Raw genomic sequence first — 15,363 nt, forward strand, 5'->3', positions numbered from 1 at the left:
GGTATGAAAGTACAGCTTTTCTATTGGCTATCTGACTAGCATTTGCTACCGACCAATCAAAAAGTCGGATTTACTCCCCAGGAACTACCTATAAAAGCAGCCATGTTTTACATATTTCTTGATTTTGTTTGTTTTCTCGTGAGCTTAGGCCGCTGGTTTTGGTAATTTTGTCTGATTGCAATGTCTGGACGTGGTAAGCAGGGAGGCAAAGCTCGCGCCAAAGCGAAATCCCGCTCTTCTCGCGCTGGTCTCCAGTTCCCGGTGGGCCGAGTGCACCGCCTGCTCCGCAAAGGCAACTACGCAGAGCGGGTTGGGGCAGGCGCGCCGGTGTACCTGGCGGCGGTGTTAGAGTACCTGACCGCCGAGATCCTGGAGCTGGCCGGCAACGCGGCTCGCGACAACAAGAAGACTCGCATCATCCCGCGCCACTTGCAGCTGGCCATCCGCAACGACGAGGAGCTCAACAAACTGCTAGGCCGGGTGACCATTGCTCAGGGCGGCGTCCTTCCTAACATCCAGGCCGTGCTTCTGCCTAAGAAGACCGAGAGTCACCACAAGGCCAAGGGCAAGTGATTTGACAGGCATCTGAGCTCCCGGAAACGCTATCAAACCCAAAGGCTCTTTTCAGAGCCCCCCTACCGTTTCAAAGGAAGAGCTAACCTCACTGCTTGTAGGTAGAAGGAAAAAAGGTACTAAGGTAAGTTAATTTTATGCCAACCTTGAGTAAAGCGTATTACTGCTTTTCGGTTTTTGGGGAGCTCTGTTACTAAAGGTTGGTCTGTTTGTATGTAATAGTAGGTCAGTTACGTACTATCATACTCTAAGGAAATATTCTAGTTAATGCTTTGTAAGATCGACCATAGTTAGTGCCTAACAGTTTACATGCAGGGATGCCTCGTGATCTAAAAACTTCCTTGTGATTACTTTAAAAATGTAAATTGAAGGCAAAACTCTAACGTGTTGGTAACCTTGTTTGGTCCTCCGACTAGTCCCCCGTCTATTTTTTTCTCAATTTAGGCTGTAGGCAGCCTCACTTTCCTAATTCTGTGAGAGTTACAGGTTCCATTCCTGCTAAAGTGCAGAGTATATTACCTAAAAGTTAACCAAGGAGTTGAAAGGTGTGTAAAAAACAGACTAATGTCCCTAATGTAGAACGGTGCCTGACATGCAACTTACTCTTGTATTTTAAGAAGCTCAAGCGTCTAGGTTGCCATTACAGGCAGAAAAGGAAATAGAGTGGGGCCTGTGGCCACTCAAAAACCTTTGCTTTCTGCTCACCCCTCTAATCGTACCACTTTGGGAGGCCGAGGGGGCTGATCACCTGAGGTCACGACTTCGACACTAACCTGGCCAACATAGTGAAACACCTCTCTACTAAATAAAAATAATAAATAAAAAAATAAGTCGGGCGTGGTGGCACATACCTTGTAATCCCAGCTACTCTTGAAGCTGACGCAGGAGAGTCGCTTGAGCCTGGGAGGCGGAGGTTGTAGTAAGCCGAGATCGTGCCACTGCCCTCCAGCCTGGGCAACAGTGAGACACGGTCCCCCAAAAAAACCTTTGCTTCTAGGGATCTGGTAACAGCTGCCCCACCCACAAGAAATGGAGATCTGGGACCATGGACAAATTTCTAGAGACCTATTTTCCTGGATTCTGTGAATCTCGCCGAGGTTTTCTTCCGGATCTCGGTTTCTGCATTTTTTTGTTTGTTTGCTTGCTTTTTTGAAACGGAGTTTTGCTCCTGTTGCCCAAGCTGGAATGCAGTGGCGCGATCTCGGCTCACTGCATACAAACTCCGCCTCCCGGGTTCAGACGACTCTCCGGCCTCAGCCTCCCTAGTAGATGGGATTACAAGCGCCCGCCACCAGTAGAAACGGAGTTTCACCAGGTTAGCCGGGCTGGTCTCGAACTCCTGACCTCAGGTGATCCGCCAGCCTCTGCCTACCAAAGTGCTGGGATTACAGGCATGAGCCACCGCGCCCGGCCGGTTTCTGCTTTGATCGGAATTAAGTGGGCAGAAAAGTCTAGGCGGGCTAAGTCTTGCCTACGCATCTGCGCCCAGCTGCTCAGACTGGCCAAACAGACCCAGTCGTTTAGTCTAACGCTTCTGGAACTCCACTGAAGCGTTTTGCATTGTTTCGTTTGGAGCCTTCAAATCCGAGTGTGTGGCAGGAGATAATAATCCTAGCAGAAGCTGTTTACTGCTGACGCGCCTCCCACTTCCCAGATACTGACACCGGCTCGGGGCGGATCCAGCCTTTTCCGCTCTTCCCTCCCTCCACCCCCTCCTTTCCCTACAACTACCCTCAAAGGAAAAGAGTTGGATGTCCCATTTGGGTGAAAACAAAGTGGCATAAAAGCAAATGGTCACCTTTGATAGCCACATATTAGAATTTTCCGAGGGTATTTTTAAATTACAACGATTCTAATGGGCAGCTGGGCTGAGAATCATCAGATCTGAAGGTCTGGTTTCACATGGCTCTTGGGCTGAGAAGACCGGATTTTCCCCCCCAGCATTTCCTGTATGTCCGAGAATTTCGATCCTAAGGTTAGAATTGCCTTATGGGCCTTGGAATCCTTTTTATTCACAGGCCAAATTGCCTTTGATTCCAGCTCCCAATCGGTGTGTGACCTTGGCCTAGGGCTTAATCTCTTCCTACCTCCATCTCTTCCTTGTATGCTTTTGCTCACCTTGAAATGAAAAGAACCTGGCTCAGCAAGTGTAGATTCTGAAATCAGAAAACAGGCTGAATAAGAGAGATGGTTTATTAGGCACTACTGTGTGCCAGGCACATTTCATGAGCTTCCAGTATGTTAATTCATTTAATCCAACAATCTAAGAGATAGGTTTTATCCTTATTCCGAATTTTGAGATGAGCAAACTAAGAAACAGCTTAAAGAACTTAAGTTCTAAGGCCAGGAAAACAGTACTTATAACAGCTGACTATTCTATAACCACACCTCCTTAAGAGATTATTGTCAGAAAAATAGAAAGAGTAAAACATCCATACATAATGGGTAAACTTTGTCCACATTCCAGAATGTTACTAATGGCTTTCTAACCTGAAGAATTTAAGGGAAGGAGGAAAGGTAATTTTCCCCAGGGAATCTACACGAAGAGGTAAATCTTGACAATGTATTAATACTGTAAACCCAGGGAAAAAAAGCCAGTACAATTTTTATTTAGGGTGTGGCAAATAAAACAAAGAGACACGTGAAAACATGGCTCAGTAAAGAGCTACAAGACTTGGTGCAACTGACTTATTGTGGTGAGTGAGAAAAGGAGAGAGAGAAAACTTGAATTTCAATTCTTCTCTCTGGGCTCCAATAACAAGATTTTGTATTCCGTCTATTTAGTAGTGAATGATACATTGTGTTAAGTTTGTTAACCTAGAGGCTTTCATCTTAAGCAGTACTTAAGATGTAGACCCCCCTCTTATTCAAATACTGATAATAGCATAGAACTTGGCATACAAGAGACACTTGGCTGTTGGGCATTGAGAAAATGTTGAACTGAATGAATCAATGACTAGGCAGCCAGGAAGCACTTTGTTGTAGAGAGTTGGTTTATTACTAAGGAAGACATTAAGTATTAAATATTAGACTAATAGGTTGCTAATAGTGTTTTCTCTTTCCAATAGAAAATGTCTTCTGAGGCTGATCTGGTGTCTCACATCTGTAATCCCAGCACTTGGGGAGGCTGAGGTGGGTAGATCACCTGAGGTCAGGAGTTTGAGACCAGCCTGGCCAACATGGCGAAACCCCGTCTCTAATAAAACTACACAAATTAGTCAGGCGTGGCGGTGTTCACCTGTAGGCGCCTGTAGTCCCAGCAGCGCCTGTAGTCCCAGCTACTCAGGAGACTGAGGCAGAAGAATCACTTGAACCCCAGGAGGTGGAGGTTGTAGTGAGCCAAGATCGTGCCACTGCACTCCAGCCTGGGCGACAAAGTGAAACTCCGTCTCAAAAAAAAACCAACCCCATCTCTACTAAAAAATACAAAAATTAGCTGGGCATGCTAGTGCACGCCTGTAGTCCCAGCTACTCGGGAGGCTGAGGCAAGAGAAAATCACTTGAATATAGGAGGGGGAGGTTGCGGTGAGTGGAGATGACACCACTGCACTCCAGCCTGGGTGACAGAGTGAGACTCTCAAAAAAAAACAACAAAACAAAAAGTAACAACAAAAAAGAAACTATATTCCAAAAATCCAAATTTCATTGGCAGTTTGTTCTGGGAGCTTCAGACACATAGAAGTGTCAGTTAACCAGTTCTTACCTAAGAGGTACTGCTAAGAGCCTAGTCCCTAAGCAAAGGGAGCTTCAGAGAAACACAGAAGGTGCCAGTTAACCAGTTCTTACCTAAGAGGTACTGCTAAAAGCCTAGTCCCTAAGCAAAGGACATTCCTCGTAGCTCTGTCCTGTCTCCTCATCTCCAAAATACTTTACCTTCTACTTTGAAATGCCCACTATTATATTCAAAAGCCCTAGTTACTTCTGGGGAAAATTATCTATTGAGCAATGAATTTCGGTAGCTTCAATTGGATTCCAACTCTTGAGGAAGTTTTCATCTCCCTTGCCTGAATGGCCCTGGGGAGGAATATTTAAATTGGGGCGAGTGGATGAGGATGCTAAACCTAGAGGTCTCCCAATTACCAAAGGCACCTGGGCACCAGGGACAAAAGTTTGTCTCAGGAATTTACTGAGATATGAGGCTGAGATAAAATCATTTTTTGGTACATAAGGTATCCTGAACAAAGCAGATCAGTTTAACACAAAATCAACAATCGTAATTTCCCTTTTTAAATTTCCAAATCTATGTAGCAATATCCTTTCCTTTAATTCATTCATCATCTCTATTCACTTTTTGTATTCTGTAAATCATTTGAACTTTTATAAGAATTATATTTTCCCCTTGAGGTCACAAAAAAGAAAGTATTAGAAATTTTATAACCAGTTTTTAAAAAATTATATTTTAAGGTTAAATACAAACCGTCTAAAGGTTTGTCATCTGTTGATCCTAAATTATAATTATAAATTTATATATTCCTGTTGAATATAATGCATGTGTGTTACAAGATTATTAGCAATTTGAGAATTTCCCGTGCATATTGGAGATGAGCAAATGGAATAAGTGTTCATGTGTAGCGACAGGATTCTCTATTTTATTTCAATACTTAATATTGTACCAAACCAAGTAAGAGGAGCATCATGAGAAAATGTACTAAAGGACAGTCATTACCTATATTTACACCTAGAAAAGAAAACTATATTATTGATAAACTGATAAATCTATTTTATGTATTTATTTATTATTTTGCTCTGTCATCCAGGCTGGAGTGTACTGGTGCGATTTCCACTCATTGCAACCTCCTGCTCCCAGGTTCAAGCAATTCTCCTACCTCAGCCTCCCTAGTAACTGGGACTACAGGCATGCACCACCACACCCAGCTAATTTTTATATTTATAGTAGAGACAGGGTTTCACCATGTTGGCCAGCCTGGTCTCAAACTCCTGACCTCAGGTGATATGCCCACCTCAGCCTCTCAAATGCTAAGATTACAGGTATGAGCCACCGCGCCCAGTCTGATAAATCTATATTAAAAAGAATAAATATAACCATTGCATCTTCAACAGAAATTGGAATATGGCATGTAGATTTCAAAATAAAATGAATTCTCTGGCATTGAATTACTGTACTCATGTTGAAGAAATGTCAGAACTTCATTGGATGTTATTATATTACAGTTGTTTGTTTGAGTTGTACTTTGGGCAGAGTAAAGGAGCCAACATGTCTTAGGATTTAGAACTTGTGCACATTGCCTACAGTTGAAAGAAGAAAGCGTGCTAAATTCCAGCCTCTTTGGTATGTGGTTGGGACGTAAAGTTTTACCACATCCTTCATTGTGTTAGCCTACTCAGGCTGCCATAACAAAATACCAGAGACTGGATGGCTTAAACAACAGAATCTTTTTTTCCATATCTAAGAGGCTTGGAACAGAAATTCATTTTCTCACAGTTTTGGAGCCTGGAAGTTTAAGATCAAGGTGCCAACATAGTTTATGGTGAGAATCTGTTCCTGGCTAACAGATGGCTGCCATCTCACTGTGTGTTTGTATGGTGTTTCCTTGGTGCCTGCGTGGAGAGAGAGCTCTAAGTGTCTCATCTTCTGTAAGGACACCAGCCCCAATGGGATTAGGGCCCTATCCTGTGATCTTTAGTTTTATGTACCCCCTAAAGGCCCTATGTCCAAATGCAGTCACACTGGGGTTTAGGGTTTTAATAAATGAATTTTGGGGGACACAGTTTAGTCCATAACATTCTGTCCTTGACCTGCCAAAATGTATGTCCTTCTCCCATACAAGATAAATTTATTCCATCCCAGCCGGGCATGGTGGCTCACACCTGTAATCCCAGCACTTTGGGAAGCCAAGGCAGGCGGATCAGAAGGTCAAGAGATCGAGACCATTCTGGCTAACATGGTGAAACCCCATCTCTACTAAAATAAAAAAAAAATTAGCCAGGCGTGGTGGCGGGCGCCTGTAGTCCCAGCTACTCTGGAGGCTGAGACATGAGAATGGCATAAACCCGGGAGGCAGAGCTTGCAGTGAGCCAAGATGGCGCCACCGCACTCCAGTCTGGGCGACAGAGCTAGACTCCGTCTCAAAAAAAAAAAAAAAATTATTCCATCCCAACAGCCTCCTGAAAGTCTTAACTCATTCTAGCATCAATTCTGAAGTTCAAAGTGTCATCTAAAAAATCATCTAAATCAGGTTACGGGTGAGGCTCAATGTGTGATTCATCCAGAGACAAAATTCCTTTCCAGCTTTGAACGTGTGAAACCAGAAATGTTACATGCTTCTAAGGTACAATGGTGAAACAGGCATAATAGACATTCCCATTAGAAAATGGAGAAATAGGAAAGAAGGAAGGTGTAATGTGTCCTAATCAAGTCCAAAACCTGGCAAGGCAAATTCTGTTAGGTCTTAAGAAAAACCCTCTTTGGCTTGATGCCCTGACTTCCAGGCCCAGTGGTGTCTCAGTGTCACCTCTGGCTCTGTAGTTGGCCTACTCCATCTGCCCTGCCTGAAGTCTCGGTCTTTCAGTTTGGTGGGGTCCCACCCAGGCAGCCATCTGTGAGAGACTCCCACACAGTTCTGCAGGGCATCTTTGAAACAGGTAGAGTCAGCCTTGACTACATGTTCCCACCCCCACCCTATCCCATCTGTACTCTCTGAGTCTGAGATCAAAGTGGCAGCTCTGGCCGCTCCTGCCTGTAATCCCAGCACTTTGGGAGGCCAATGAGAATGGATCACTGGAGGTCAGGAGTTCCAGACTAGCCTGGCCAACATAGTGAAACCCCATCTCTACTAAAAATACAAAAATTAGCTGGGCTTGGTGGCAGGAGCGCTACTCGGGAGGGTACAGATTTAGAGCCTGTAATCCCAGCTACTCGGGAGTCTAAGGCAAGAGAATCCCTTGAACCTGGGAGGTGGAGATTGCAGTGAGCTGAGATCACACCATTGCCCTACAGCCTGGGTGACAGTGAGACTGCCTCAAGAAAAAACAAAAAAGAGTCAGCCCTAGTGATTTTGTAAGTTGCCTTTGGTGGGTCAGTCTTTCCTTTTCTTAAAGAATAGTACACATTGACAGCCAGGTAGCTCTATGATCCTGTTCTATAGAATTCAAAAAGTCGACAACCTTCCTTTGTTCCTTTCTGTTTTCTCTGCCTACGTTAGTTTAAATTGGCAGTGTCTCTGCTGGAATAATCCCATCTCTCTTCCTGGCTTCTGCTGAGATGGCTGATTAAATCCTTGGGTCACACCCATTATCTCTTTATCAAATGGTTGTTCAGGCTAGGCTCAGTGTTTCACGCCTGTAGTCCCAACACTTTGGGAGACTGAGGAGGGCAGATCACTTGAGCTCAGGAGTTAGAGACCAGCCTAGGCAACATGTCAAAACCCCATCTCTATAAACAACAACAAAAAATTAGCCAGGGTGTGGTGGTGCATACATGTAGTCCCAGCTACTTAGGAGGCTGAGGTGGGAGGATTGCTTGAGCCTGAAGGCAAAGGTTGCACTGAACTGAGATTGTGCCACTGCACTCCAGCCTGGATGACAGCCAGACCCTGTCTCAAAAAACATAAAAATAAAACCAAGAAAAAAAAGAAAAAACATTGTTCAACCATACCTCTTCAAGAAAAGCTTTCTCAATTTTTACAATATAGATTGAGAAATCTATCCCAAATCTCCAAGTTCTGATTGTGTTTTGCTTAAAAATTCCTTCTTTATTTCGGCTCTTTCCTCTCACAGTTTACTATAAGCAGTAAGGAGGACCTAAATCACACCTTCAATACTTTGCTTAGACATCTCTTCTGGTAAATATCCAGTTTTACTGCTTATAAGTTCTTTCCAGTAAACACTACAGCGTAATTCAGCCAAGTTCTTGACACATTGTAACAAGAACGGTGATTTCTACAGTTTCCAATAACCTGTCCCTCATTTTCATCTGAGACCTCACGAGAGTTGACTTTAATGTCCATATATATATATTTTGTGTGTGTGTGTGTGGCGGGGGGAGTGGAGTCCTGCTCTGTATCCCAGGCTGGAGTGCAGTGGTGTGATCTTGGGTCACTGCAACCTCCACCCCCCGGGTTTAAGCGATTCTTCAGCCTCAGCCTCCCGAGTAGCTGGGACCACAGGAGCACATCACCATGCCCAGCTAATTTTTGTATTTTTAGTAGAGACGGGGTTTCGCCATATTGGCCAGGCTGGTCTCAAACTCCCGACCTCGTGATCTGTGCCCTCGGCCTCCCAAAGTGCTGAGATTACAGGCGTGAGCCACCACGCCTGGCCTAAAGTCCATATTTTAACCAGCATATTTAATATTCTATCCATGATCGTTATAAATCTAAGTTTCTATGAAAATGGAAGCTTTCTGTCCAGCTCTCTTCCTTTCTGAGCCTTTGCCAGAATTGCCTTTAATGTCCATATTTCTTTCAATAGTCCCTTCACAATTGGCTTTTTCTAGTATGAACCTCAAACTCTTCCAGCCTTTACCCATCACCAATTTCCAAAGCCACTTCCCCATGTTTAGGTATTTCTTGCAGCATCCCACGCCTGGGTACCAAAACTTAGTCAGCTTGGACTGCCATAACAAAATACTACAGACTGGTGGCTTAAACGATAGACATTTATTTTCTAACAATTCTGCAGGCTGGAAGTCTAAGATCCAAGTTGCCAGCATAGTCAGTTTCTGGTGAGGATCTCTTCCTGGCTTAAATTATTTCACAGACGCCAGGCAGATAACCACATCCATTCTTTCTTGTATTCGTTAATAGTCAGAGCTAAAAGTGTAGGGCTCTAAATTTACACTTCAGCAAATTGTTCTGTTATTAAGTATTCACCTCAAAATGACCAGACTGTACTATCCTCTAAATTTTAGAAACTTGGAGCTTGGCTCTGGTCCCTAGTCTTTGTTCTGTCTCATTAATGGCTTCATCAATACTACGGTTCCAAAGACTATCTATATGCGGTAAACTTCCAATTTTACATCTCCAGCCTGACCTTTTTTCTGAAATGCAAATGTGTGTAGCCACATTTTCACTTGACATCTCCATTTAGAACTCTAATAGGTCTTTCACCCTAAACACTTCCAAGACACAGGAATAAACGTGCTCCTTAAGCCTGTTATCCCTTCCAGTTCTCCCCAGTTCAATAACTGACTACCATTTAGTCAAAGCAACATTCTAAGAGTGTCACTTGCTACATTTCCTTCATCTCTACAAATCTAAAGTATCTGTGAGTCACGTCACCTACATATTCAATACATGCAATAATTCATTCTCCATACTCCTTACCATGACTTAAGGGCCCACTCAGTGACCATCTCTGGCCTCTGTTCACCTCTTCTGCTGTTCTCCTTTGCTGTTCCAGCCACGCTGGTCTCTTTTCACATCAAGCAGCTAAGCTCTGCCCATTTAAGACATTTAACTTCTTGGCCTCAATCTCTGAAATGCCTGTTTGATTTTTCTTCTGGTGAGCTCATTTTCACTCATCAGGTCCCAGCTCTGTTTCAGACAAGGCTATCTAAAATAGACCTACCTAAATGGATTAAAAATCTGAGAATATGAAATAACAAATATCAGATGACATTTTAGGAGACGCTTTATATACCTCATTTGTGTGTGTGTGTGTGTGTGTGTGTGTTTGGAAATGGTGATGGGAGGGTGTCATTGCTAAGTGAGGAGGAAACACAAAAGCCATCTAGGAAAGGACACAGACTAGATAGGTCCAAAAGTGGTTTAAGACAATATATGTAAAGAGAGTTGTAGAAAGAGCAATAAGTTGGGATAAAGGATTTCCAAAACATATACGGGGTTAGTAACCTCAATTTACAGGGACAAACTGCAAAACGTTAGTAAAAAGGCAAACAACATAATATAAAAGATGATTAAACGGTATTTTATATCATGTATTAAATTCATATGGCCAATACATATGAAAAACAAGAAACAAACCTTCCTAGTAATTCAAAATTATGCATATTAATACAACAAAGGCATACCATTTCTTTTTTTTTTTTTTTTTTTTTTTGAGACAGAGTCTTGCTCAGGTACCCAGGCTGGAGTATAGTGGCATGATCTCAACTCACTGCAACTTCCACCCACTGGGTTCAAGCGATTCTCCTGCCTCAGCCTCCCGAGTAGCTGGGACTACAGGCGCCTGCTACCACGCTCAGCTAACTTTTGTATTTTTATTAGAGATGGGGTTTTACCACGTTGGTTGGCCAGGATGGTCTCGGTCTCTTGACCTCGTGATCTGCCGGCCTCAGCCTCCCAAAGTGCTGTGATTACAGGCGTGAACCACTGCACCTGGCCTAATTTTTGTATTATTAGTAGAGATGGGGTTTCACCATATTGGCCAGGCTGGTGTCGAACTCCTGACCTCAGATGATCCACCCACTTCTGGCTCCCAAAGTGCTGGGATTACAGGCATGAGCCACTGTGCCCAGCCTGGGATACCATTTCTTACCTATGAATAGACAACCGCTAAAGCCAGTATACTCAGGACTGCAAAGGATGAGGAAGAATTGCCATTGTCATATAGTTTTTCATAACTTTTCCTGACAATGTCTATTAAATTGTATTAATAGACATTTGGAAAGGGAGAGTGTCAACAATCTAGAATAAAGGCCCCACTAGGTAAGGTTACATATGTAAGGACTCTTTCAAAACTGTCACAAGAGGTCAGGTACGGTGGCTCATGCCTGTAATCCTAGCATTTTGGGAGGCTGAGGCGGGTGGATCACTTGAGGTCAGGGGTTTGAGACCCGCCTGGCCAACATGGTTAAAACCTATCTCTACTAAAAATACAACGATTAGCCATGCATGGTGGCACATGCCTGTAATCCCAGCTACTCGGTAGCCTGAGGCAGGAGAATAGCTTGAACCCAAGAGGCAGAGGTTACAGTGAGCCGAGATCGCACCACTCCAGCCTGGGCAACAGAGTGAGACTCCATCTCAAAACAAAACAAAAAAACTACTCAAAACTGTAATAAGAAAAAAACCTAATTATACATGTAAAACATTTAAATAACTAAAATAATAATACTGTTGACATAGTGAGACATCCATTTATACTATGGAATGTTATGCAGCTACCTGAAACAATAATCCGGTGAAACAAAATCACACACACAACTGATGAGAGTAAATAGAGAACCATATGGAAGAAAACATACCACAGTAATTATCTCAGAGAGCTGAAACTAAGTTGGTGCAAAAGTAATTGTGGTTCTTACCATTACTTTCACTGGCAAAAGCTGCAATTACTTTTGTACCAACCTAATAGAATGGGGTGAGGAGAGGTAAACCTTTATAAACATCTCTGTGTGAACTGTTAAAATGAGCAAGTATATTTTTTTTAAAGTATAAAGAGAGAAAAAAGTAAGCTTTCTCCATTTCCCACCTCAAATTATGTTCTGTCACTCATCCTGTTTAGATTCTTTCAAATGCAGTTTGAAGTTTTATTTATGAGATTCCTTGTTGTTTGCCTCTTTCCATTAAACCTAGCTCCACCAAGTAGGGACCTGATGTATTCATTCACTGTTATATCCCAGCATCTAGCAGAGGGCCTGACACTTAGTGGGAACGCAAGTATCTGGTAAATAAACCAGAGAATAGATATTTTTTTAGCCCAGAAAGCTGTTTCACTGCACAGAGTTTAATTATCTGAATTTCTATAAAAATGTCTATCTATAAATCATTGTCAATACATTACCTACTCACCTTACCCAGCTACCAGGAACACTATGAAGTTTTGAATTACACCCCATTTGTTTTCCACACTCTTACCGTTTTCCCAGTTTCTGCACTGACCTCTCCAGACATCATGTGTACTGATAATTCTAAGTTGTCTAGATTGTTAATTCTTTTAAGGGCCTGTTCTCTGCTAGCTGGCATCATGCATAAAATAATTCTCTTTAATATGCTCTGGGTCTAGGGTTAATAGATGTTTGCTTAAAATCATGGAAAGAAAATGGTCACACAGCTGGTGTGTGTGATCAAATTTGTGCTGTTTCATCCACTTAATGTTTACTTTGGGGTAATGGAACCTCCCAGCTTTTATTTTCCTTCCTTCTTTCCTTCCTTCCTTCTTTCCTTCCTTCTTTCCTTCCTTCCTTCCTCCCTCCCTCCCTCCCTTCCTTTCTTTCTTCACAGAGTCTAGCTCTGTTGCCCAGGCTGGAATGCAGTGGTGCGATCTCAGCTCACTGCAACCTCTGCCTCCTGGGTTCAAGCGATTCTCCTGCCTCAGCCTCCCAAGTATCTAGGATTACAGGTGCATGCTGCCACACCTGGCTAGTTTTTGTATTTTTAGTAAAGATGGAGTTTCAGATGTTGGCCAGGCTGGTCTCCAACACCAGGCCTCAAGTGATCCACCTGCCTTGGCCTCCCAAATTGCTGGGATTAACAGGCCTCAGCCACTGTGCCCGACCCCAGCTTTAATATTCTAATGCTGAGATTATTCAGTTAACACTCTTACCTGCTAGGATAAGTTTGTTGGAGAATTTTACCTTACCTTGTACCCTTTACCTTCACATCTACCTGTACCCTGACCCTTCACATCCTTTCCATATAATATATCTTCAGTAAATACAGGGAAAAAAACCCAGAATGATTATGTTGACAGCAAAACATGTTTGTGCAGAAACGGAGTAGTCACTATCTAAGCCACAGAGACTTAGGAGTGTATTCCTGAGTTATGTATCATTTTAGCCATCACTGGATCTTAAATCCCAGTTGCTAAATTGAAGGGAGATACATGACTCTTTTTAGGGCTTTGCTCTCCGATACAGTAGCCATTAGCCACATGTGATATTTTAAATTTAAATAATTAAGTCAAAAATTCAGTTTCCTCAGTCTCACCACATTTCAGGTTGCTGGTGTCTACTGTATTGGATACACAGACATAGAACATGTCTATCATCACAGAAAATTCTATTGCATTGCACTGGGATAGGTACTTTTTGTGCCCTTGGGCTGATAAGTTCAAGTGCACTTAACTAGCTTCCTCCAAGTGGAATCAGAGGATAAATTTACCATACAAAATACAGGACACCCAATTATATTTGAATTTCAAACAGGCAACAAATAATTGCTTAAGTATGCCCCTCACTGCACACCCAAATATTACATGAGACATTCTATACATTTATATATATATATTTGAAATTCAGATTTAACTGGACATTTGGTATTTTTAATGTGCCAAATCTAGCAACCCTATCTGAAGAGCAAAACTGGAGTGTCTAGTCTGGATAGGTCCTTTTACACCACAGGGAGTTATTTGAGGAATTGAGAAGAGCTGTGGTACCTGTAAAGAACTAACTCATCATGAAGAAAAGAATCTGTAAGTTTTTCTGTATGTGTAAGGAAGGCCAAGAAGGTGGTTTCCAGATATATTTACTTTTTCTTCTCTCTCTCTTAGGTTGCAAAAGCTTCTCATTTCAGAGAGATGCCAGGATCCTAAGTGCCTGCCAAACTTACCAATTCTAAGGAATAAGTGGATGGATGGCATTACTGATTCCTACATTACTGATTGATTCTGCATCCGCAAATTGTTTTATTAAAAACATTCTACATCATGTGTGGGGAGATAAGGAGGATAAAATGAAGAGAAAGAATATTATTGAGGGGAAGTTCTTCTGAATACAAAATGTGTTTAATTTTTTAAATAAGTATTACATTCACAGGGTTCAAACTATTTGAAGTAAAGAGATATATATAAAGAATCCATCCCTCAACTTACCCAGGTGGTCACTTTTCTTTTTCTTGTGTATCTGCCCAGTATTCATTCCTGCTGATATCAGTCAATAATGAATGATACGTGTTTTCTTCACTTTTTTCATTCTTGTCAGGTAGCAGACTGTGTAGACTTTTCTGCACTTGCCCTTTTCATAACAATCTATCTTGGAGAACTTTCCCTATGAGAACATACAGAGCTTCCTATACACAGTTGCATGTACTGCATTATGCAAATGCATTATATTTTATGTAACCTGTCCACTGTTGGTAGGCACTTGAGTTGTTTTAGTCTTTTGCTATCAAACAGTTCTGGGATGATTAACCCTGATTTACTGCAAAATTGAAATTGCTCTGCTATTCTGCTGGAATGGTGGTAAGTGAACTGAAAACTCCAGTCACTCTTGGGCTAGACTCAAGGTTCTTAAAAACTATGTGGCCATCACCAAATTAGTTATTTTGAACCTTAATTTCTTCACCTCTAAAATGGAGGTAATACTTACCTTAAGTGGCTATGAGAATGAAGATCATGTGTATGAATTGTTTGGTGCTCTAAAGAACAGCACAAATAAAATTATTTTCAAATTTAATTTTAATTGAACTATGTGTAATTTCTTAATTTTGAAATAATTTTATTTGTAATGTGCATAATCTTATTTAATGTATAATGTATACATTGTAATAGAAACAGATTTCCCAAATTCCAGCCTGGCATGAGGTAATAAAAGGTAATGCAAAGGGAGAGGAAAGCATGTGTCATTAATTTTCTGCCTAGGACACCTCCCTGGTTAAATTGCCATTTCCTTTCTTCCTTGCATAATGATTAGGAAACACATCCTCCTGACCTGCCTGCCCTCTTTTGCCTCCTTTTTCATCTGCAGTCAAGGTCTGGTTTTAAGACTGACTGTTACTTTTACAAATCTGTGTGTATTGGTGGCTAAGGGCCTGTATGGTCCACTGCTGTATTCCCAGGTCCCAGCATGGTGCCTGAAGCTGCCTGGCAAATAGTAGTCACCCGAGAAATGGCTGATGAATTCATGAGGCCTACTCTGTATGGAAATTT

General features: G+C 42.2%; 1 protein-coding gene across 2 annotated transcripts; it reads left to right on the top strand.

Moving 5' to 3' along the window:
* Positions 1-66: 66 nt before the first annotated feature.
* On the top strand, positions 67-14,890 carry LOC100990167 (histone H2A type 1-C). 2 transcript variants are annotated; one of them, XM_003804544.6, is made up of 3 exons: positions 119-697; positions 3,642-3,705; positions 13,987-14,890. In XM_003804544.6, exon 1 carries the CDS (start codon positions 181-183, stop codon positions 571-573), a length of 393 nt encoding a protein of 130 aa, XP_003804592.1. In that variant the 5' UTR covers positions 119-180; the 3' UTR covers positions 574-697; positions 3,642-3,705; positions 13,987-14,890. The 2 variants fall into 2 exon arrangements, with proteins under 2 accessions (XP_024785133.1, XP_003804592.1); XM_024929365.4 differs by lacking the exon at positions 3,642-3,705 and having other exon boundaries at positions 67-697.
* The last annotated feature ends 473 nt before the right edge of the window (positions 14,891-15,363 follow it).

The sequence above is a fragment of the Pan paniscus genome, chromosome 5 (assembly GCF_029289425.2).
Source record: "Pan paniscus chromosome 5, NHGRI_mPanPan1-v2.0_pri, whole genome shotgun sequence".
Classification (NCBI taxonomy): domain Eukaryota; kingdom Metazoa; phylum Chordata; class Mammalia; order Primates; family Hominidae; genus Pan; species Pan paniscus.